This window comes from Maylandia zebra, linkage group LG11, assembly GCF_041146795.1.
Source record: "Maylandia zebra isolate NMK-2024a linkage group LG11, Mzebra_GT3a, whole genome shotgun sequence".
Classification (NCBI taxonomy): domain Eukaryota; kingdom Metazoa; phylum Chordata; class Actinopteri; order Cichliformes; family Cichlidae; genus Maylandia; species Maylandia zebra.
The window spans coordinates 22,475,110-22,492,422 of record NC_135177.1 but is presented as its reverse complement, the minus strand read 5'-3'; the positions used below and the strand labels follow the sequence as shown (position 1 = coordinate 22,492,422).

General features: G+C 41.9%; 1 protein-coding gene across 1 annotated transcript in view; it reads left to right on the top strand.

Annotated features, from left to right (window-relative positions):
• Positions 1–17,313, top strand: part of itga10 (integrin, alpha 10) — a 32,742-nt gene that overhangs the window by 9,263 nt on the left and 6,166 nt on the right. The window contains exons 2-18 of the mRNA XM_014412063.3: positions 709–820; positions 949–1,058; positions 1,157–1,245; positions 3,389–3,503; positions 3,623–3,750; positions 4,466–4,614; positions 10,542–10,692; positions 13,342–13,507; positions 14,690–14,763; positions 14,853–14,997; positions 15,383–15,531; positions 15,675–15,818; positions 15,978–16,184; positions 16,265–16,395; positions 16,598–16,764; positions 16,873–17,015; positions 17,119–17,229. Coding sequence (XP_014267549.2) covers positions 709–820; positions 949–1,058; positions 1,157–1,245; positions 3,389–3,503; positions 3,623–3,750; positions 4,466–4,614; positions 10,542–10,692; positions 13,342–13,507; positions 14,690–14,763; positions 14,853–14,997; positions 15,383–15,531; positions 15,675–15,818; positions 15,978–16,184; positions 16,265–16,395; positions 16,598–16,764; positions 16,873–17,015; positions 17,119–17,229 — 2,291 coding nt within the window. The remainder of the gene's footprint in view (positions 1–708; positions 821–948; positions 1,059–1,156; positions 1,246–3,388; positions 3,504–3,622; positions 3,751–4,465; positions 4,615–10,541; positions 10,693–13,341; positions 13,508–14,689; positions 14,764–14,852; positions 14,998–15,382; positions 15,532–15,674; positions 15,819–15,977; positions 16,185–16,264; positions 16,396–16,597; positions 16,765–16,872; positions 17,016–17,118; positions 17,230–17,313) is intronic.

Genomic DNA, 17,313 nt, shown 5'->3' with positions numbered 1-17,313 from the left:
GGCTGTACCCCACCTCTCACCCTATAACAGTGATACGCTACAGCTCCAAGTGGAAGAGGATGGATGGATGCTTTAAAAGTTATGGTTTTAATACCATTACAATTCCAGCATTTTCCCCAGTTACAGTTTGTATACTAAATCAACCACCTAACTAACGGGTTAGTTTAATATTTAAAATCTAAACTTCAAACTTTTCTTTGAATGCACAGCTTCCCCCCTATAATTTTTTTACGTGAATCTTTAAGAGAAAAAACCCATCTTCCACGCTTTATACACATCACTCAGCCATAACACATGACACAGGAAAATGTAGGGTAGAGGGGTTTCCTCCTGCCAGAAGAAGTTTTACTGGGGCTGTAACATTCGAGCTTGTCCTGTGGTGTCTGGTACCCAGATATTGGCAGCTGGCAGTCCTGTTGCTGCTCAATCAGACTGGGATCTGCAACATTTCATGGGGATTTTGTTAGCAATGCCTTGTCCCCAATGACTCTGAACGAGAGGATTAGCATTATCTGTTTGTAGTTTTAATGTTATCCATTAAAGTGTTTTTTTGTTGTTTTTTTTCAGCTTGATTCAGTTGATTTATTGGAGCATGCCACTTTTTTTGTGGTTGTATTATTTAATTGAACAAAATTCAGTTAAGTGAGCACTGTTTTGTTGTCTGTTTTTGTCATCGGTGTTTAAAATGTTCTTTGTCATGTCTTCCAGAGCTTTGTCAGTGTTTCAACATAGATGTAAAGCACCCGCGCATATTCACCGGTCCAGAGGACGCGCTGTTCGGCTTCTCCGTCTTGCAGCATGAAGCAGATGGAGAGAAATCGTAAGTCTGTGAGGGAGACAGTCAGATATAATCTAATGGAACCACACAGTCATAAATAAACTGTCATAACATGTACACAAAGCGGGCGATGGATGACATTTTGATGATGAATGAATTACTCCGTAAAGGATGCTGGTTGGTGCTCCCTGGGACGGGCCGCCCAACAACAGGAAAGGAGATGTGTACAAATGCAGCGTGGGACGGGAGAAGAACTCAAGCTGCAATAAAGTGAATCTAGGTGAGAGAAACTATGAGTTGAAGAAAATATGCAGGAAAAAAATCCTCAATTCATGTTTGGATTTGTTACTTCAAAGCTAAGATGTTTGTGTCGCTCAGGTGAGACGGCTCTCCAGAACGTTTCTAAAAATCTGAGGAATTCTCACTTGGGAATGACCCTCACACCAACTTCACCTGATGGCTTCCTGGTATGTGGCATCAACACTGGAAAACGGGGCTTTTTATTTTTCCTACATGGGCAGTGGGTTGATGGGTGGGAGCCTGAAGGGATGTGGTCAGACCAGGTTGAGTTTGTTCAACAGAATTCTGATGAATTCGCTCCCTTCGAGTGTTTTTAGTTGAATTTAGATTTGACCACAAGCGATTCACTGATCCTCCTCTTTCTTTTCTTTCATTTTGGACATGCATTTGCACATTTACATAGTGTGGGAAGGTGTTTTAAACCCATTTCCAAACAAGTGGAAAACATTCAAGACAGTTACCAATCTTCCCAGGAGTGCAAGTCACAGAAAATTCACTTCAAAGTCAAACTCTACAATGCTCAGAGAAACTGCAAAAAACCCCAGCGCCACATCTCAGACAGTACAGGCCTCAATCAGTTACACAGTAAAGTAGCTAACCACAAGACTTCTAGAGTAATGTCTATTTAACAGATGAGATCAAAGTGGAACTGTTTGGTCATAAGTCTCAGCAGCATGTTTGGTGAAAACCAAGCACAGCATATCAGCGCAAACACCTCAGACATACTGTCAAGCACAGTGGAGGAGAGGTCATGATTTGATCTTGTTTTGGAGCCACTGGTCAATAGTCAATAACTGCAGTATGTCAGTGGGCTGGTTGTCAGTGTAGGTTGTATTTAAATAGTTTAATCGAACCTCGTGAGGACCACATAATTTATTTTATGTCCTGATAGGTAAAACCTTAGAATTTAAGGAGGGTGTATTTTCTTTTTACCATGACTCTAATTAATGTGAGAACTTACAGAGCTTGTAGTTACTGACACAATAACCAGACATGAATGATTCAAAGTCAAGCTGATGAAGTCAAGTGCAAAGCAACGTTTATGGACAGAATCTAACTCGAGTTTAGGTTTAAGACTTTAGCTTTTAGACAAACTTCTTGAAATCTTACTCACTCATTTATCCTAATTTCTGCACTTCTGAGGCTTCTGGCTTGCAGACCCACACACTTATTGCCTTAGCGAGGAGACAGCAGTTTGTGTTACATGCCTTCTTTGTGTAACTCTGTGTGTATGTTGGGCAAGTGTGCTTGCGTGTTTTGGTGTCTGCCAGGTTTTTTACTGCTTCTTCGGGCGTGGAGTCGTGTACAGTTCAAAAAACGCTAGCCAGCTTGGGCGGGTTTTTTGTGTGCGCGTGTGCACAGGCATGTGTGCGGGCATGTGTGTGTGTGTTTATCTTAACCCCAGTGGTCAGGTCTATAACAGGATCGGAATGCGTCTCCGGCCCTTTGTTAATGACAGACCTACCAAAAGCCATAGCACCTCTTTCGCTTTTCTCCATCTTCTCCCTCCATCGTTTCCTCCCATCCCTCTCTCTCCATCCTTTCTTCTCTGCCTGTCTGTGTGCCTGAGGAGAAACCCTTCCATAATGACAGGGCAAGAAAAACCAGGATGTTTCTCTTTCTCTCATTCTACCCCCACTTCACCCCACTTTCAGTCTCCTTCTTTTGTCTTTCTGCTAGCTTCTTTTTTATCTCTTGTCTCTGCATTCACCCCTGTTCTTTCCTCTTGGTATGGAAAGCCAAATAAACGGCACGCTTTGAAGGCAGAAATATTTTTTATAGGGTGCCCCCTCCCCAACCTCCTTACTCACCCTCCCTACATTTAGCACAATCAAGTTTAAATCGCTCATACTGGTCTTGTGCTCCAGCTCTGTGAAACCGCTCATGACAACTGTGACTGCCAGCATGTCGACAATAGTCTCCCTCCTTCTCCTGTCCTCCAAACCACACTATTGTAGTTTTTCCATGACTTATTCCCTGTCGTGACTTGTTTTCTTTTTGTTCCCTATCTGCCCTGATTTAATTGTTATCGTTTTGTGCGTTTTTGTGTGTGTTTGTGGGTATGTTTGTGTGCACATTTCCATGTTTTAAACTCTTTGATACACATCTTGTGCACGTAAAACAAACAGTGAAAAAGAATAAACTCTGTTCAAATTAATTACAGCTACTTGTGAAATTCACCTGTAAAACAGATGCTGTGTGTGTGTGTGTGTGTGTGTGTGTGTGTGTGTGTGTGTGTGTGTGTGTGTGTGTGTGTGTGTGTGTGTGTGTGTGTGTGTGTTTGCGCGCGTGTGTGCATCTGTTTTGCAGGCATGTGCTCCACTGTGGTCACAAGAGTGTGGTACATCTATGTTCAGCACTGGCATCTGTGCCTCAGTCAGCGATGACCTAGAACCAAGAGAGGCAATCGCTCCAACAGCACAAAGTAACTATACTTACACAAACACACTCACAAACACAAAAAAACCCACAAAGTGCGGCAAAGAAACATGTTGCAGACCTGCTTCAATCAACCAAACATTTCTAAACGTCCATATCTGGCAGGGTGCTCGACGTACATGGACATCGTGATCGTGCTGGATGGCTCCAACAGCATCTACCCCTGGTACGAGGTCCAAAACTTCCTCAGTAACATCCTCAGCAAGTTCCACATCAGCTCAGACCAGATGCAGGTAAAACTCCAATTCAGTGTGTATTTGCACAGCCGATAAATATTATTTACACTAGTAATGGAAACTTGTGGGTTTAAATTTGAGTGAGTCTCCCACTTAAATATCTGGAACCCCTTAGCTGCAGCCCAGAGCAGTAAGACAAGCTAGTCCCTTGAATGAAAACATGCTGACAGGGACATATTAGGAACCAGTTTGGCAAATATGTCCAGAAGAATAGTTGGAGTAATGTAAAGGGACATGAGCCCAGCTCACTTGAGGTTGAAGGGGAATGGGAGCTGGGGGTTTTGGTGATGGTGTGTGTGTGTGTGTGTGTGTGTGTGTGTGTGTGTGTGTGTGTGTGTGTGTGTGTGTGTGTGTGTGTCTGCATGAGTTGGGGAGGGGAAGTGAGGTTTCTAGTGACATTATTCAAAGCAAAGCAACTAGTAGAGTGAAAGGAGAACTGAGTAATGAAAAGGGGAGGTGGGGGGTAAGGGGTAGCAGGCAATGTGAGGTGAAGAGGAAATACCTCTGGTTTTTGAATGAATTCAGAAATCCCCCAAGTGCACTGTTTGCTTTAAGAACAGGACTGGTACTTAAGGAGATAGTTCAACCCAGAAACAAAAGTCTCAGATGTTGCTTTCCACAATTATGTGCCGGCGCAACCAATAACATGTGGCATTGTTGAAATGCTTGTGTGTTTCTGTACGTGTGTTTGCCCTCGCGTGTCCATATTTAGGTTGGTATTCTGCAGTATGGTGAGGTAGCTGTTCACGAGTGGTCTCTGAAGGACTACCAGACCACACAGGAGGTAGTGGAGGCCGCCAAGAACATCAGCCGACAGGAGGGACGGGAGACGCGCACGGCATATGCGATTGAAACAGCCTGGTAGGCATGGCAGTTTACTAGTCGGGGATGATTTTTCTCATTCTAAAGCATGCTGTAGATTTGGCAGGTTAACTGGAATCTATGTGACGCTTTGGTTTTTGTTTGTAACAATAGTTGGTGCTTATAAATAGATCACTGTATAATTTTCAGTTATAATGGCAATCAGATCTGTTTTCTTCTTCTCTAATTTCCTTTCTAACAATATGCTCCATGTTTAATTTATGGAAAACTATTCGATTTCTCATAATGTATGATCTGTTTCTGTTCAAAATTAGTCAGCGGTAGTGGCAGCACACCACACAAGTATCTTTCAGCCAATAGTTTTAGTTCGGACAGGTTTACTTCTTGAGTTCATTCTCACTGATTTCAGGCAGCTGTTGTAAGCAAAAAAGCTGAAACAAACCACTCTACACTCCCTATACATAAACGCTTAGTGCCCAACAACAATTTCAGAAGTAGCTGGTTTCCAGATGGTATTGCATCTCCAACATAACTAGCTGAAATGCAGTTCCAAACCTCGACGGAGGCTTCACTCAGTGTCCAGGGGTGTCCAACTCCAGGCCTCAAGGGCAGGTTTTGGATGAGTCCTTCATCCATCACAGCTGATTTAAATGGCTAAATAACCTCCTCAACATGTCTTGAAGTTCTCTAGAGGCCTGGTAATGAAATAATCATTTAATTCAGGTGTGTTGGCCCAGGGTGAGATCTAAACCCTGCAGGACACCGGCCCTCGAGGTAAATTGCTAAATTGTTTGTTTGATTGTTTGAAGGGTAAAAGTCATAAGTCAGTGTTAAGCGATTTAACAAAAAACAAAATCCTCTGAAAATGAACAGGTACAAGGACTGAAAATGACTCAAAGATCAACCAGTGAAAAACATTGAAAGACCTTTGCTTAAGACCCCTTCAAAATTAAAATAAAAAATATATAAGGAAATAAGTGGCGGTTCAGTACAGTGTGCAAGATCAAATCCAAATAAAATGCATAAGGGACCTTTGAGGCAGTCTTCTATAACTTCCTCATGGCTGCACTGTCACCCAGTTCCTCCACACATCCATCACTTTGTAGAGGTATGTTGGGGGGCTTTAACGCTGGTAACCCAAGTGTAAAGAAGTTGGCAGGTCAGTGAAAAATCTTTCTTTTCAAAACAAAATTCCTCCTTTATTAAAGTCATACCCACATAGAGCACCACACCCAGACCTGATGTGTGGCCGTGACTGTTATTTTGGTATGTGTGTCTCTGAGCACGCACACACGTTCACACAGGTAATTGGAGGGTTCCTGTTTTCTGGTACATTTAAAGGTAAAAGTTGGACATGTAAACGATAGTGGAAAAGCAGCCCCTGGAAACCAGTAGGCTATAAGGTCTTAAAGCTTTTTACTTTAAAACGCCAGCGATTGGAAATCCAGTTTTTGCTTTCACTGTAACTGTCATCTTCACTCCCTGCCCAATGTGATGGTTGGGCTAAGTTATATGCTTTATGTGTTTCTAAGTGTAAACAAGTAAAATATAGGCATTAACTTGACATTAAGAGGCGGGACTATCAAAAGATAACTTCTAAACTAACTCTCATAAACATATCTACTTCCACTCTCACATACTCATGCACAGATGGACAGATAGCAGCCCTGGCACTGGCAGGAAAGTGACGGGGTAAGAAAAACAACGAGATTAGCTGAGCTGGGCTAGCCGGCTGCTGGCTCAGCACAGCTGCAGGTGTGGCATGACCTGACCCAGACTGGTCAGCCAAGTAGTTCTGCTACAGCTGTAAAAATACACACAGAGACACGTACAGCATGCACGTGCACACGTACACACACATAATGAGGACTCATGTATAACTTGTTAAATTCACGAACGATGCCTTTTAACTATTCTTTCAAGACTTGACAGTTACAGCATTTGTTCCCTGACCTCCTGACCTCAACGTTAACCTTCTTCACTGTGTGTTTAACTTTCAGCCTTTACCCCAACCATCTCCTTATGAGAAACCTACCCTAAAATGAAGCACTTAGCTAAAATAGCTCCCGAAAGAACAACAGAAGATTTCGAGTTCCTGGGAGAGCGGTCGGTGCAGATTTAAACTGATCTTAGACTTTATTCACATTAATGCCATAAAAATCAGGAATTTCGATTTGACTTGAAGTTGACTGCTCTGAGGCTTGGCATATTTGAGAGCTAACTATTTGAGGAGGAGAACTATTTGGGACTACTGGAAAGAAGGAATGATGGTTTATTCAAATGATTAACATTTCACACCTAATTTGGTAGAAATAATCCGACCAGATCTACTGTGCGTAACTTGATAAGCATGCTATAAAAGTACAGCTGTGGGAAAATGCACAAAGAAACCCCCACAATTAAAGGGATTTTTTGAGCTAAGCTAGCTAGTGTTAGTGAAAACTAATCACAGAGAAGGACTTATTGGTGGCCAAATTCAAGGCAAACGTAGGACAGAAATGCTTCAGTAAGTCCTCCAACTAAAAAAATCATATCAGCTATCATCTGCTATCATGTGACACGACCCATGAAACAAAACATAGCAGTGTTTCCACAAAACAAAGTCTGCATTAGGAGCCAAATGATGGGTAGTATCTCACCTGCTGTTACATTATCTGTTGGTTTGTGGAACCCCTGCTTTCAATTGTTGACTTTTTTCTTTTTTTTTCAAAAAAGTTGGGTTGCTGACAACAGAATGCAATCATTTGTAAATCTCAAAAATCCACATTTTATTGACAAGAGAACATAGAAAAGGTATCAAATATTCAAACTGAGAAAATATATTTAATTTGAGGAAAAACGAGGCCAGCTCTGTGCCTGAACTCTTACTTTGAAGTCTTGCTGTCTAGTAGCTGCAGTATGGAGTTTATCATTGTCTTGCTGAAATATGCGAAGCCTTCCCTCAAAAAAAAAAAGAAAGAAAGAAAGAAAGCGTTATATAGGCAAAGGCTTTATTCAAATGCAGCTGAGAACAGGTGAGTCTTCAACCTGGATTTAAATAAACTGAGTGTTTCAGCTGATCTGAGGCTTTCTGGGACTTTGTTCCAGATATGTGGAGCATAAAAGCTGAATGCAGCTTCTCTGAGTCTGGTTCTGACTCTGGGAACGGATAAAAAACAGGATCCAGATATCCATGAGGGATCTGGAAGGTTCATACTGGGCCAGGAGGTCACTGATGTATTTTGGTCCTAAACCATTCAGAGCTTTATAGACCAGCATCAGAACTTTAAAGTCTATCCTCTGACGGACAGGCAGCCAGTGTAAAGGCCTCAGAGCTGGACTGATGTGGTCCACATTTTTGGTCTTAGTTCTGAATGAGCTGTAGTTGTCTGACTGATTTTTTTTTAGGTGGACCTGTAAAGATGCTGTTACAGTAATCAAGCCTACTAAAGATGAATGCATGGACTAGTTTTTCCAGGTCCTGTAGAGACATCAGATCTTTTATTCTTGAAATATTCTTGAGATGATAGTTAGCTGACTTTGTTATTGTCTTAATGTGTTTTTCTAAGCTTAGGTTTTTCTAAGTTTAAGTTAAGTCTGCGTCCATCACTATAGCTTTAAGCACTGATGTTATCTTTTCAGATGTGCAAGCTGCCAATGCAATAGATACTCATCCAACCCAATACCATCAGAGATGACATGTTTGATGGACCCTCTCACTGTCAGATTTCACATTTGGATTTGTCTGATCACAGAACAGACAGAATCTTTTAATGCAGTGCTGCCTGAGGCATCACAGGGGTCCTGTTCTGATTTTCAGCCTTGTCCCTTGCACACAGAGATTTCTTCAGATTCTGGAGACACTGCACTCTCATAGAGTAACAACTTATCAATAAATAGACCCATCCCAAAGCATTCTCTGCTTTATTATCTGTTGGACTCTAAATAGGAGAATGAATCACCAAATGAACATCATGTTATGTTAAAAAAGAACTGAAACTGGGAATCGAGGTCATAAACTTCTTATAAAAACTTTAGTGAGGTATTAAATTCAGTGAGGAGTAGGGTAGTTTATTCATAGAGTTCAACACAATCTTACTTCTTTTTGCAGCCAGGAGTCACTCAGCCTCACTCTGTGTTTCAGCTGTGACTGTCTGGAAGTTTCACCCATTGATTGCTTTGGTTTTTACTCTCGATTTTTAGGCACAAAGATGACAACATTTGCAGATTCCATCCCGTATCACAATAATGACACCACCAAACATTATGCATGTGCTTCTTCACTCTGCTAGAAGTACTTTAACTTTAAATCATAAACATAGCTCACAATAACGGCTCGCATGAGGAACATTTTTTGTCTGTGGGAGGAAAGTCAAGGACTTGACCTGAATCTGACTGCCACTTGTATAGTGTAGTTACACACTTTACCTAAAACTTGATTGTTTTGTATCTCCTTGCATAATGAAATGAGACTAGTACCAGACTAGAGTACAATTTGATTGCAGACTAGATGACTGCTTCATTAACATGAAGTAACCCATCTAGAATTGGATTTGCCACTAATTTTTTTTATCGCTCCACCCGTCTGAGACGCACACCATTCCCTTCTACACACACACGCAGAAAAACAACTAAAGTACACACACACAAACCGCTGTGCTGTGTCATTACCACACTGCTATGACTCCATAAAATGGCTAGTAAATACAGCCAGGCCTCCCAATTAGCTCCCATCACTTTCTCTGCTCTTTCATCTCCCTGTCCTTCTTTCTCATCTGTTTCTTGCTTTTCCTTTTATTTTTCCTTTGTTTCTTGCCTGTTTTTGTGTCTCTTGTATCCTCATTTTCCCCAATCTTGTCTCCACCACTGCCCCCCACTCTTCTGTCGTTCTTTTCAATCTTTCCCATCACATTTGTTCTGCTGTATAATTCACTAAATTTTAACGATAAGCACAACGAAGTGGGTTTTGCACTCATAATGTTTGATGTAATTTTACTGTCTTTATTCTTCTTGTTCTTATAATGAAAACTTATAGTTTGCATTATAGTACCATTATTGTCATTATTCTCCATTCGTGTATTTGTAGTTTTTCTGTTTGTTGCTTTTTTCCCTCATCTTAATGTGACTTTTCTCGTTCATTTGTTCCTTTTCTTTTAACTCCTCTCCTTTCTTTCTCCTCTCCTACTCTGCACCCTATGTAATTTGCAGACTGCATAGGGGAAACTGTTGTTTTTAACTCAGAGTTTCTTGCGGCTGACCACAACGTTATATTTAGTCATGGGCTGGAGTTAGGCCTGAAAATGACTGAGTTCACTAGCAGTGACTTCTCTGCCTCATTCACTCTGTGTGTGTGTGTGTGTGTGTGTGTGTGTGTGTGTGTGTGTGTGTGTGTGTGTGTGTGTGTGTGTGTGTGTGTGTGTGTGTGTGTGAGGCTTACCAACCCTATTCAGTGCTTGAATCAGCTCCCACTGAGAACAGGTTTCCTCCAGACAAATGGGGTGCAGCTCGGGTCTGTTTGTGTGTTTGTCAAGTTTTCGTCTGTGTGTCATAGCACAGCTGGACTGGAATGCACAAATGTGGTTCTTGTGTGCAGTGACACATCCACACTGCACGCAGTGACTGGTTGGAGTCAACTGGCAGCTGATGCATGTGTGTCAAGTTGGACTAATAAAGTTGTGGAAAGGTCCAGCTGTGACTTGGGCCACTTATATCGCGCTCGATGAAAGCAACTCAAACTCCGTGTTTTACTAGCTTTTTCTTTTTCTCAGAGAAAGGATTAATGTCGTGTGTTATCTTACAGAGGATGTCTATTTAAATTACTTGATACTCACTGGTAGCCTCCCTTTCATCCATTTCCTAGCTACACTTTGACTCCGTTTTTCTTTCGTTCTCCACGTCTAAGATCTGATTCTGTTTCACAAGATCTGCAGGACCAACTGACGTATATTTTTTTAAAGCTTTATATGTCTCTCTCTCATTCTTTGTAGCACAGAGGCTTTCAGTCCTGAGCGTGGAGCGAGGGAGGGTGCCACCAAGGTGATGATCGTAGTCACAGATGGAGAGTCCCACGATGGCGATGAACTAGAAGGTGCTCTGGAGAAGTGCGAAGAAAGAAACATCACCCGATACGCCATCGCTGTGAGTGCATGTTGTCCAAGCTCAGCAGAACGATAATCTTTGGGGGTTTATTTGACAATTTGTGCGTTTTGTGGTGCTCAAATTGTTGATTCAGAAATTCTTTCTACAATACTAATAAAAAGACAACTAATCGACGCCATATGCAGGATGTGTAGCGCATCCCTGGCATTCCTCACACATTGTGTGAAAGTGGTATAGCAAATATATACACCCCGAATGAACCAGACAATATCAACACCACCCCACCCCAAAATAACTCCAAATTACAAAATGACCCACTTGGGTCTACTAAAATAGCCAACTGGGAACAAAAACTCTTCCTTTCCAGCCCCACCCGACCCCCTCAACACACAGAAAAACACCGAGTGGTGGCGTGGTTTGTTTTTGAGAGCCAGACAGACTCTAGTTGGCAGGACTGGTTGCAGACCCCTCCCTACCCACAAGAGAAGCAAACGAACCTAAAGGCTCCGCTGGAACCGCAGAAGAGGAGAACATGAGCCAAGCATGCAGGAAGAGTGGCAAAGGGCCACTTTGGAAACAGATGTAGATTAGAGAAGATCAGATAAACTGATCACTGACTGGAGAAGCTTATTTACAGTACGAGTCAGTTTCAATAACTTGTTCTGTTGAAACAACGAGTAAGCCCTACCTCTGGAACAATAAATCCCGCAGTTTAATCAAGCCATCATCAGTGAATATTCTCCCATGTCTCCCTGAATCTGCTTCCTTTAATGTTTCGCTACAGGAAAACATCTAAGGAACTAATTTCAGTCTGTTCATTAAGCAGTGGTGGGCCAAGATAGAAATGTTCTTCTAGCAGCTTTTAGTGGTATCAGAGCATGCAGATAAGTCTGTAGCGTTTCTGTGATTGTTAAAGGAAAATGTTAAATATTCTTTATAATAGTTTGAGCTATAATCACAGAAATCTGTTACTTTGAGATAATTATTATTTTCTTAACATGATAAGAAGCTGGATCTTCCACAAAGATTCAAAGCTCTGTACAGAATCACCATATACATTTTTTACTTATTTATTTTACAACAAAATACTTTTTGTTCAACATTTTTTGATCCATGTTTTTCCTCTTATCCACACTCAGCCTGCATTGGCTCTTTGGCCCACCAAGGAGATTCGTTACTCAGCATAACCCCTGGTTTGGTCTGTTAGGACACCAGCAGTTCCCAGTTAGGACTAAATTCAAAGCACAACTGATTCTGGTGATACTGATGAATCTTGAAAGTTGTTTGGATTCATCAACCACAAAGCAAATGATGAATTATTTTCATTCAATAGTTTTGAATGAAAATAATTAATCAGCCAAACTAGTGGGCAAACTAACGCCACTCTGAAAATCCAGTAGCAGCTATTACAGCCACTGTTTCTCTGGATAACAGTTTTAATATAGACCATTTACCACACTTAAGGAAAGTGTGTGAATCATAGAGAAAAATGTCTCTTAAAAAAAGACAAAAGGTTTGAGAAGTACAGATGAAATTTTATTGTGTCTATGATACCAGAAACTCTTTGGCTCCAAAAATCACCTGGAGAAAGTAATAAAATATGCTGCAGAAACAAAATACTTTGTGAACCACAGTTTCATGGAGGGAATCAAACAGGTAGTGACAGATATTTAAGGTGCTGCTAGAGCAGACATTTTATACACAGTCACAGACTTAAATATTGAAACAAACAAACAAAAAATGGCTGAAGCAAACGACAGTGAATGGGGTGGGTTTGGTGGTTTGAATGTTTGCCCAAAAAAGTCAAAGTGATGAGAGGTAATTATTGCTTATAACAGCAGCCATGTTTTCATGTTGCTCTCTGTGCTGCAGCCCGTGTGTGTGCGCAGTGAAAATGGCTCGCCAAGGGGGTCGGAGCTCTCAAAACAAGAGCAAAAAAAGCGCCCGGTCACTGAAAATTGTGTTTTTTACATCAGTGCAGCCCAGAGGCTAAAGCATTTAGGCAGCACCGTATGTTTGGAAGCTTGTAAAGTGGAAACAAACCAATCAGAAGAGTTACATTTACTTTACAGTTCTTCTTTCCCTGTTGCCCTTTTATGCCCATGCGAGAGCTCGCAGTATTTGGCAGTCTGCGTGGAATTTCTCAACTTCTACAAGTTCATAATGTACATATTTATACGCAGGCTCGCCTTTATGTTACACACTGCACCCCTGCCCTTTGAAAACAGAGGATTTCCTTAGTTTGCTTGGCAGCTAAAGTCACAGGGGGAGATCTTGGGTTTGGTTTCTCTTATGGAATTTTCTCATTTGTACTTCAGGCGTTAAGCCATAAGCCTTTGCCGCTGCAGTATATTCTCTGGATCAGTCATCTCTTCACCTCGCAGCTAGGCCTGTGCTCCTCATTTACAAATCTCTGGTGGCTGCCTTTTTCTTCCATCTTATGCATTCCACTCGATTTGTTGACTTTGGTATCACTTAATTATTGGTAAATGACACAGAAACTGGCACATCTCCAAACTCAGTCGATTTTACTGATAGTCACAGCAGAAACATGGATGAGCAATTGCTCTGATACCTGCTTGTATACATCAGAATTTCATCTGTGGTCTTTCATCAATACTTTGCTGAGCTTGTGTTATGTGCTCATTCATTTCCCATGTGATCTTTTACCTTTCTGACTTTCTTCAGGTCCTGGGTCATTACATCCGGAGACAGCAAGACCCTGAAACTTTCATTAAGGAGATCAAGTTCATCGCCAGCGACCCTGATGACAAATATTTTTTCAATGTTACGGACGAAGCTGCGCTCAACGACATTGTTGATGCACTGGGAGATCGCATCTTCACTCTTGAAGGTGACTTTCAATCCACATGGTTTTTCAGCAGTTTACCTGCTGTGTTGTGCTGCATAAAATGTGCTAGCTGTTGCTCACAAGCAAGAAAGACTGAATGGTTGCACAGTGCTGTGAAAAAGTCTTGAGTGGCCACTCAGACTTTCTTTTACATTTTCTTGTACATTTTTAAAGTGGTCTTGAGCAATAGTTCTTCAGGGTTTTCAAAGGGCTCTCAAAGTTTTTGTTTGGACATTGGCTGCTCTTTTTACTAATTTTCAGTTCTGCCCATGCACCTGAGGAAAGTTGTTTTGTTTGTGAAGCCAGTTAACACTGAAGCATAAAAAGGGTACCTGACTGAATGGATGAACCAGTGTTGTGTCTACACACAACAGACAAATACATAAAAATGTTTCCCCGTTTCTTTGAATATACAGAAAAAAACTTAGCATAATGTGCAGTGTGTTCTTAAAAGTTTTTAGGAAACTGGACATGTGTAGAGCAAAAGAAGCAGTGCAAGGGAACAGTTTCTGAAAGTCCAGACACAGGACAGGAGAGATCCACCTGATCCACTGAAGCCTCGTTGGAAATCAGAAAGTTTTTCATCCAAATTGTCATCTATGTGTACAAAGCAGACCAGGTGACAATGACCCTCTATAAAATACAATGGAGGCCCTGAACTCCAACATTAGTGAAGCACTGTGGGATCAATGTGCCAGAGAACAGAACAAAAGGCAGAAACATCCAAAGAAGAGCTCCGAATCTCCTTCAAGAAGCCTGGAGAACTATTCCCGAAGACTGCTTACAGAAAACTTGCCTATGAGAGTTCAGACTGTGTTGAAGAATAAATGTGGTGAAATTAAAGAAATGATAGCTTTCTATCTGTCTAATTGGCAAAGAAAATTACATAAGGAAAGAAATGTGTGGGGAGGATGTACATGGATGAACAAAGCAGTGAAAACTGAAAAAGGGCATGTTCAGCTGTCATAGTATTTGTGGGAAGATGATAGGAAGGACGATGAAAAGCGATGCCACCCTTCAATGTTCAGGGAAATCTGAGAGGAAGAGACAGGAAAAAAGGAAATGTCTGCCACCTCCAGTGTCTGTCTTCAGTGTGAGTGAGGATGCCAACAATCAGAAAGAGAGAGGAAAGGGAAGGGAGGAGATGGGCAAAGGAGCACGGAATGACTTGTTTTCCTCCTTTAGGTACGCTGGGTTACAACGAGAGCTCGTTCCACATGGAGATGTCTCAGATCGGCTTCTCCACGCACACTCTAGATGTAAGTCCAACTTTATTTAATTCTTTGTGAGCCAGCAATTAGTTGAGTTTTATCTCTGCACATCATTCATTCCCTGCTCCATTCTTCAGGATGGCATTTTGTTTGGCATGGTGGGGGCCTATGACTGGGATGGGGGTGTGTTGAAAGAAGGGACCAATGGGCGAATCGTGCCATCCAGAGAGGCCTTTGAAAGCGAGTTTCCTCTGGAGCTCAAAAATCATGCTGCTTATTTAGGTAACCACACATCATACCACCAAACATGACACTGAATGCTTTGGTTTTTGCACTTACTGTGTGTGGTATTGAATAAAAAATAGAAAAAATTAAAAAAAAAAAACTATCTTCATTGATGAAACAATCATGTAATGGCTCACACTTACCCTGGTATTACAAACGCAGATGACCATATTAAACCATACTGGAGAGTGTGAGTCGTCCCCACTCTCCTAAAAAGAATGGCAAATATTGGTTTATAAAATATCAAATAACAACTTTTTTCAAACAAAGTAAACATTCCTGGTCTTTCCGTTTAATATAAGATACAGCATTAATGTAACTCTTAAAGAGCCTTAGATTAGGTTTTCAGTGCTGAATGAGGTGTGTTCATACGCGTTTCCAGGTTACACGGTGACCTCTGTGATAATTGGTGACTGGAAGAGGGTGTATGTAGCTGGAGCTCCTCGATTCAAACACAAAGGCAAAGTCATTCTGTTTGAACTCAGCGATGAAGGCGATGTCAACATTGTGCAGGCGCTTAATGGAGAGCAGGTAAAGCCCTTGTTTGAGTCTCCCTTCAGTTTGTTTTTGCTTTTAATATTTCAGCAGCAAACAGTAGGAGTCTGATTTCTCTGGGTTAAAGCAAGCGCTCCCCCTGCTGGCGGTAAGATGAAATAACATGTATCTGTGTTTAGATTGGCTCGTATTTCGGCAGTGAAGTGTGTGGGCTAGACATCGACCAGGATGGCATCACTGATGTCCTTCTGGTTGCTGCTCCAATGTACCTTGGGTCAGGAAACAAGGAGGCTGGACGAGTCTACATCTACACTCTCAATGGAGTAAGACAGCAGCAGCATGGATCGATCACCTTCATATCAGTTATTATGAAAACATTCCTGTCATATACAACAATGAATGATATCCCTGTTTTTCTCCTACAGGGTCTCCTGTTACCATCCACTCATCTTTCTTTGTTTCCTCCTCTTCGTGTCTCACAGGAGGACATTTTTGTATCCAATGGAACGCTGAAGTCAAACAATAAGTCCCAGGATGCCAGGTTTGGTTATGCACTGGCACCCACTCCAGATCTGAACCATGATGGCTTCACGGATCTGCTGGTGGGAGCCCCACTGGAGGATGAACACCGGGGGGCCATCTATGTTTATCACGGAGACGGTATTTATGTCATCCACAACTATAAACAGGTATCCCCCTTTTTACAACTGCAAGTTTTACTGGTGCATCTCAGAACTTAGACTAATTCCTGTCTCTCTCCTTATCACAGCGGATAGCTGCATCATCAGTTTCCCCCTCCCTGCAGTATTTTGGCCGAAGTTTGAATGCTCAATTGGATTTGGATGGAGATGACCTAATAGACTTGGCAGTGGGAGCGCAGGGAAGTGCTGTACTGCTCAGGTGGGTAGGATGGAAAGTGTAACAGGCAGAAAGCAGTGCAAGCAGTGTTAGATAATGGAGCCATATAAAACATAACTTGTGTATCATCTATAAACAACAAGTTCCCACATTTAGAATCATAACAAAAATTTCTACTGGCTATTATAACTGTGCACATAAATGGATAAATACTGCTTTTTGAGACTGTCCCTTCTGTCTCTAGCTCTCGCAGCATCGTCCAGATCAATGTGAGTCTGTCCTTCCAGCCGCACTCCATTAATGTCATTCAGAAGACCTGCCAGAGAGGAGGCAGAGAATCCGCCTGTCTCAATGCCACCGCCTGCTTTACAGCCGTGTCCCGCTCCCCAAGACCACGCAGCAACAGTTTTGGTTGACACATTTATATATATTTTATACATATATGTATATATTTTATAAACCCTACATTAAGTAGCCTATCGATGGAGTTTTTGCCTCAGTTGCATGATTTCTCTTCAGATCTGTGGGTGCGGGCCATGTTGGATGACAGGAAGTTGTCAGCACGGGCGCTGTTTGATGACAGCTCCCACCGACAGACCCAGCTGGCTGTACGAGCCCAGACAGGGAAAACTCTGTGCTACAGACTTCCCTTCCATGTCTATGTGAGTGTCGGTACACACCTTCCATCTTTCATTCATACACAGCAGGATGGGAAAGTCACATTTCTTTGTTTTGTTTTTTACATTTTTTCTGTCTTCAATGTAGGACACAGCAGATTACATTCGTCCTATCAGCTTCTCACTGTGGTTTAAGATCAACAACACAGAAAGTGGTCCCGTGCTGGATGAAGGGTGGCCGACTACTATCAACAAATCTGTGAGTGGCACAAAAATTAGCGCTATATATCCTTGTTGTTGTCCACATTCGTTCAACATGCTGCTCCTGCCTCCCATACCTGTC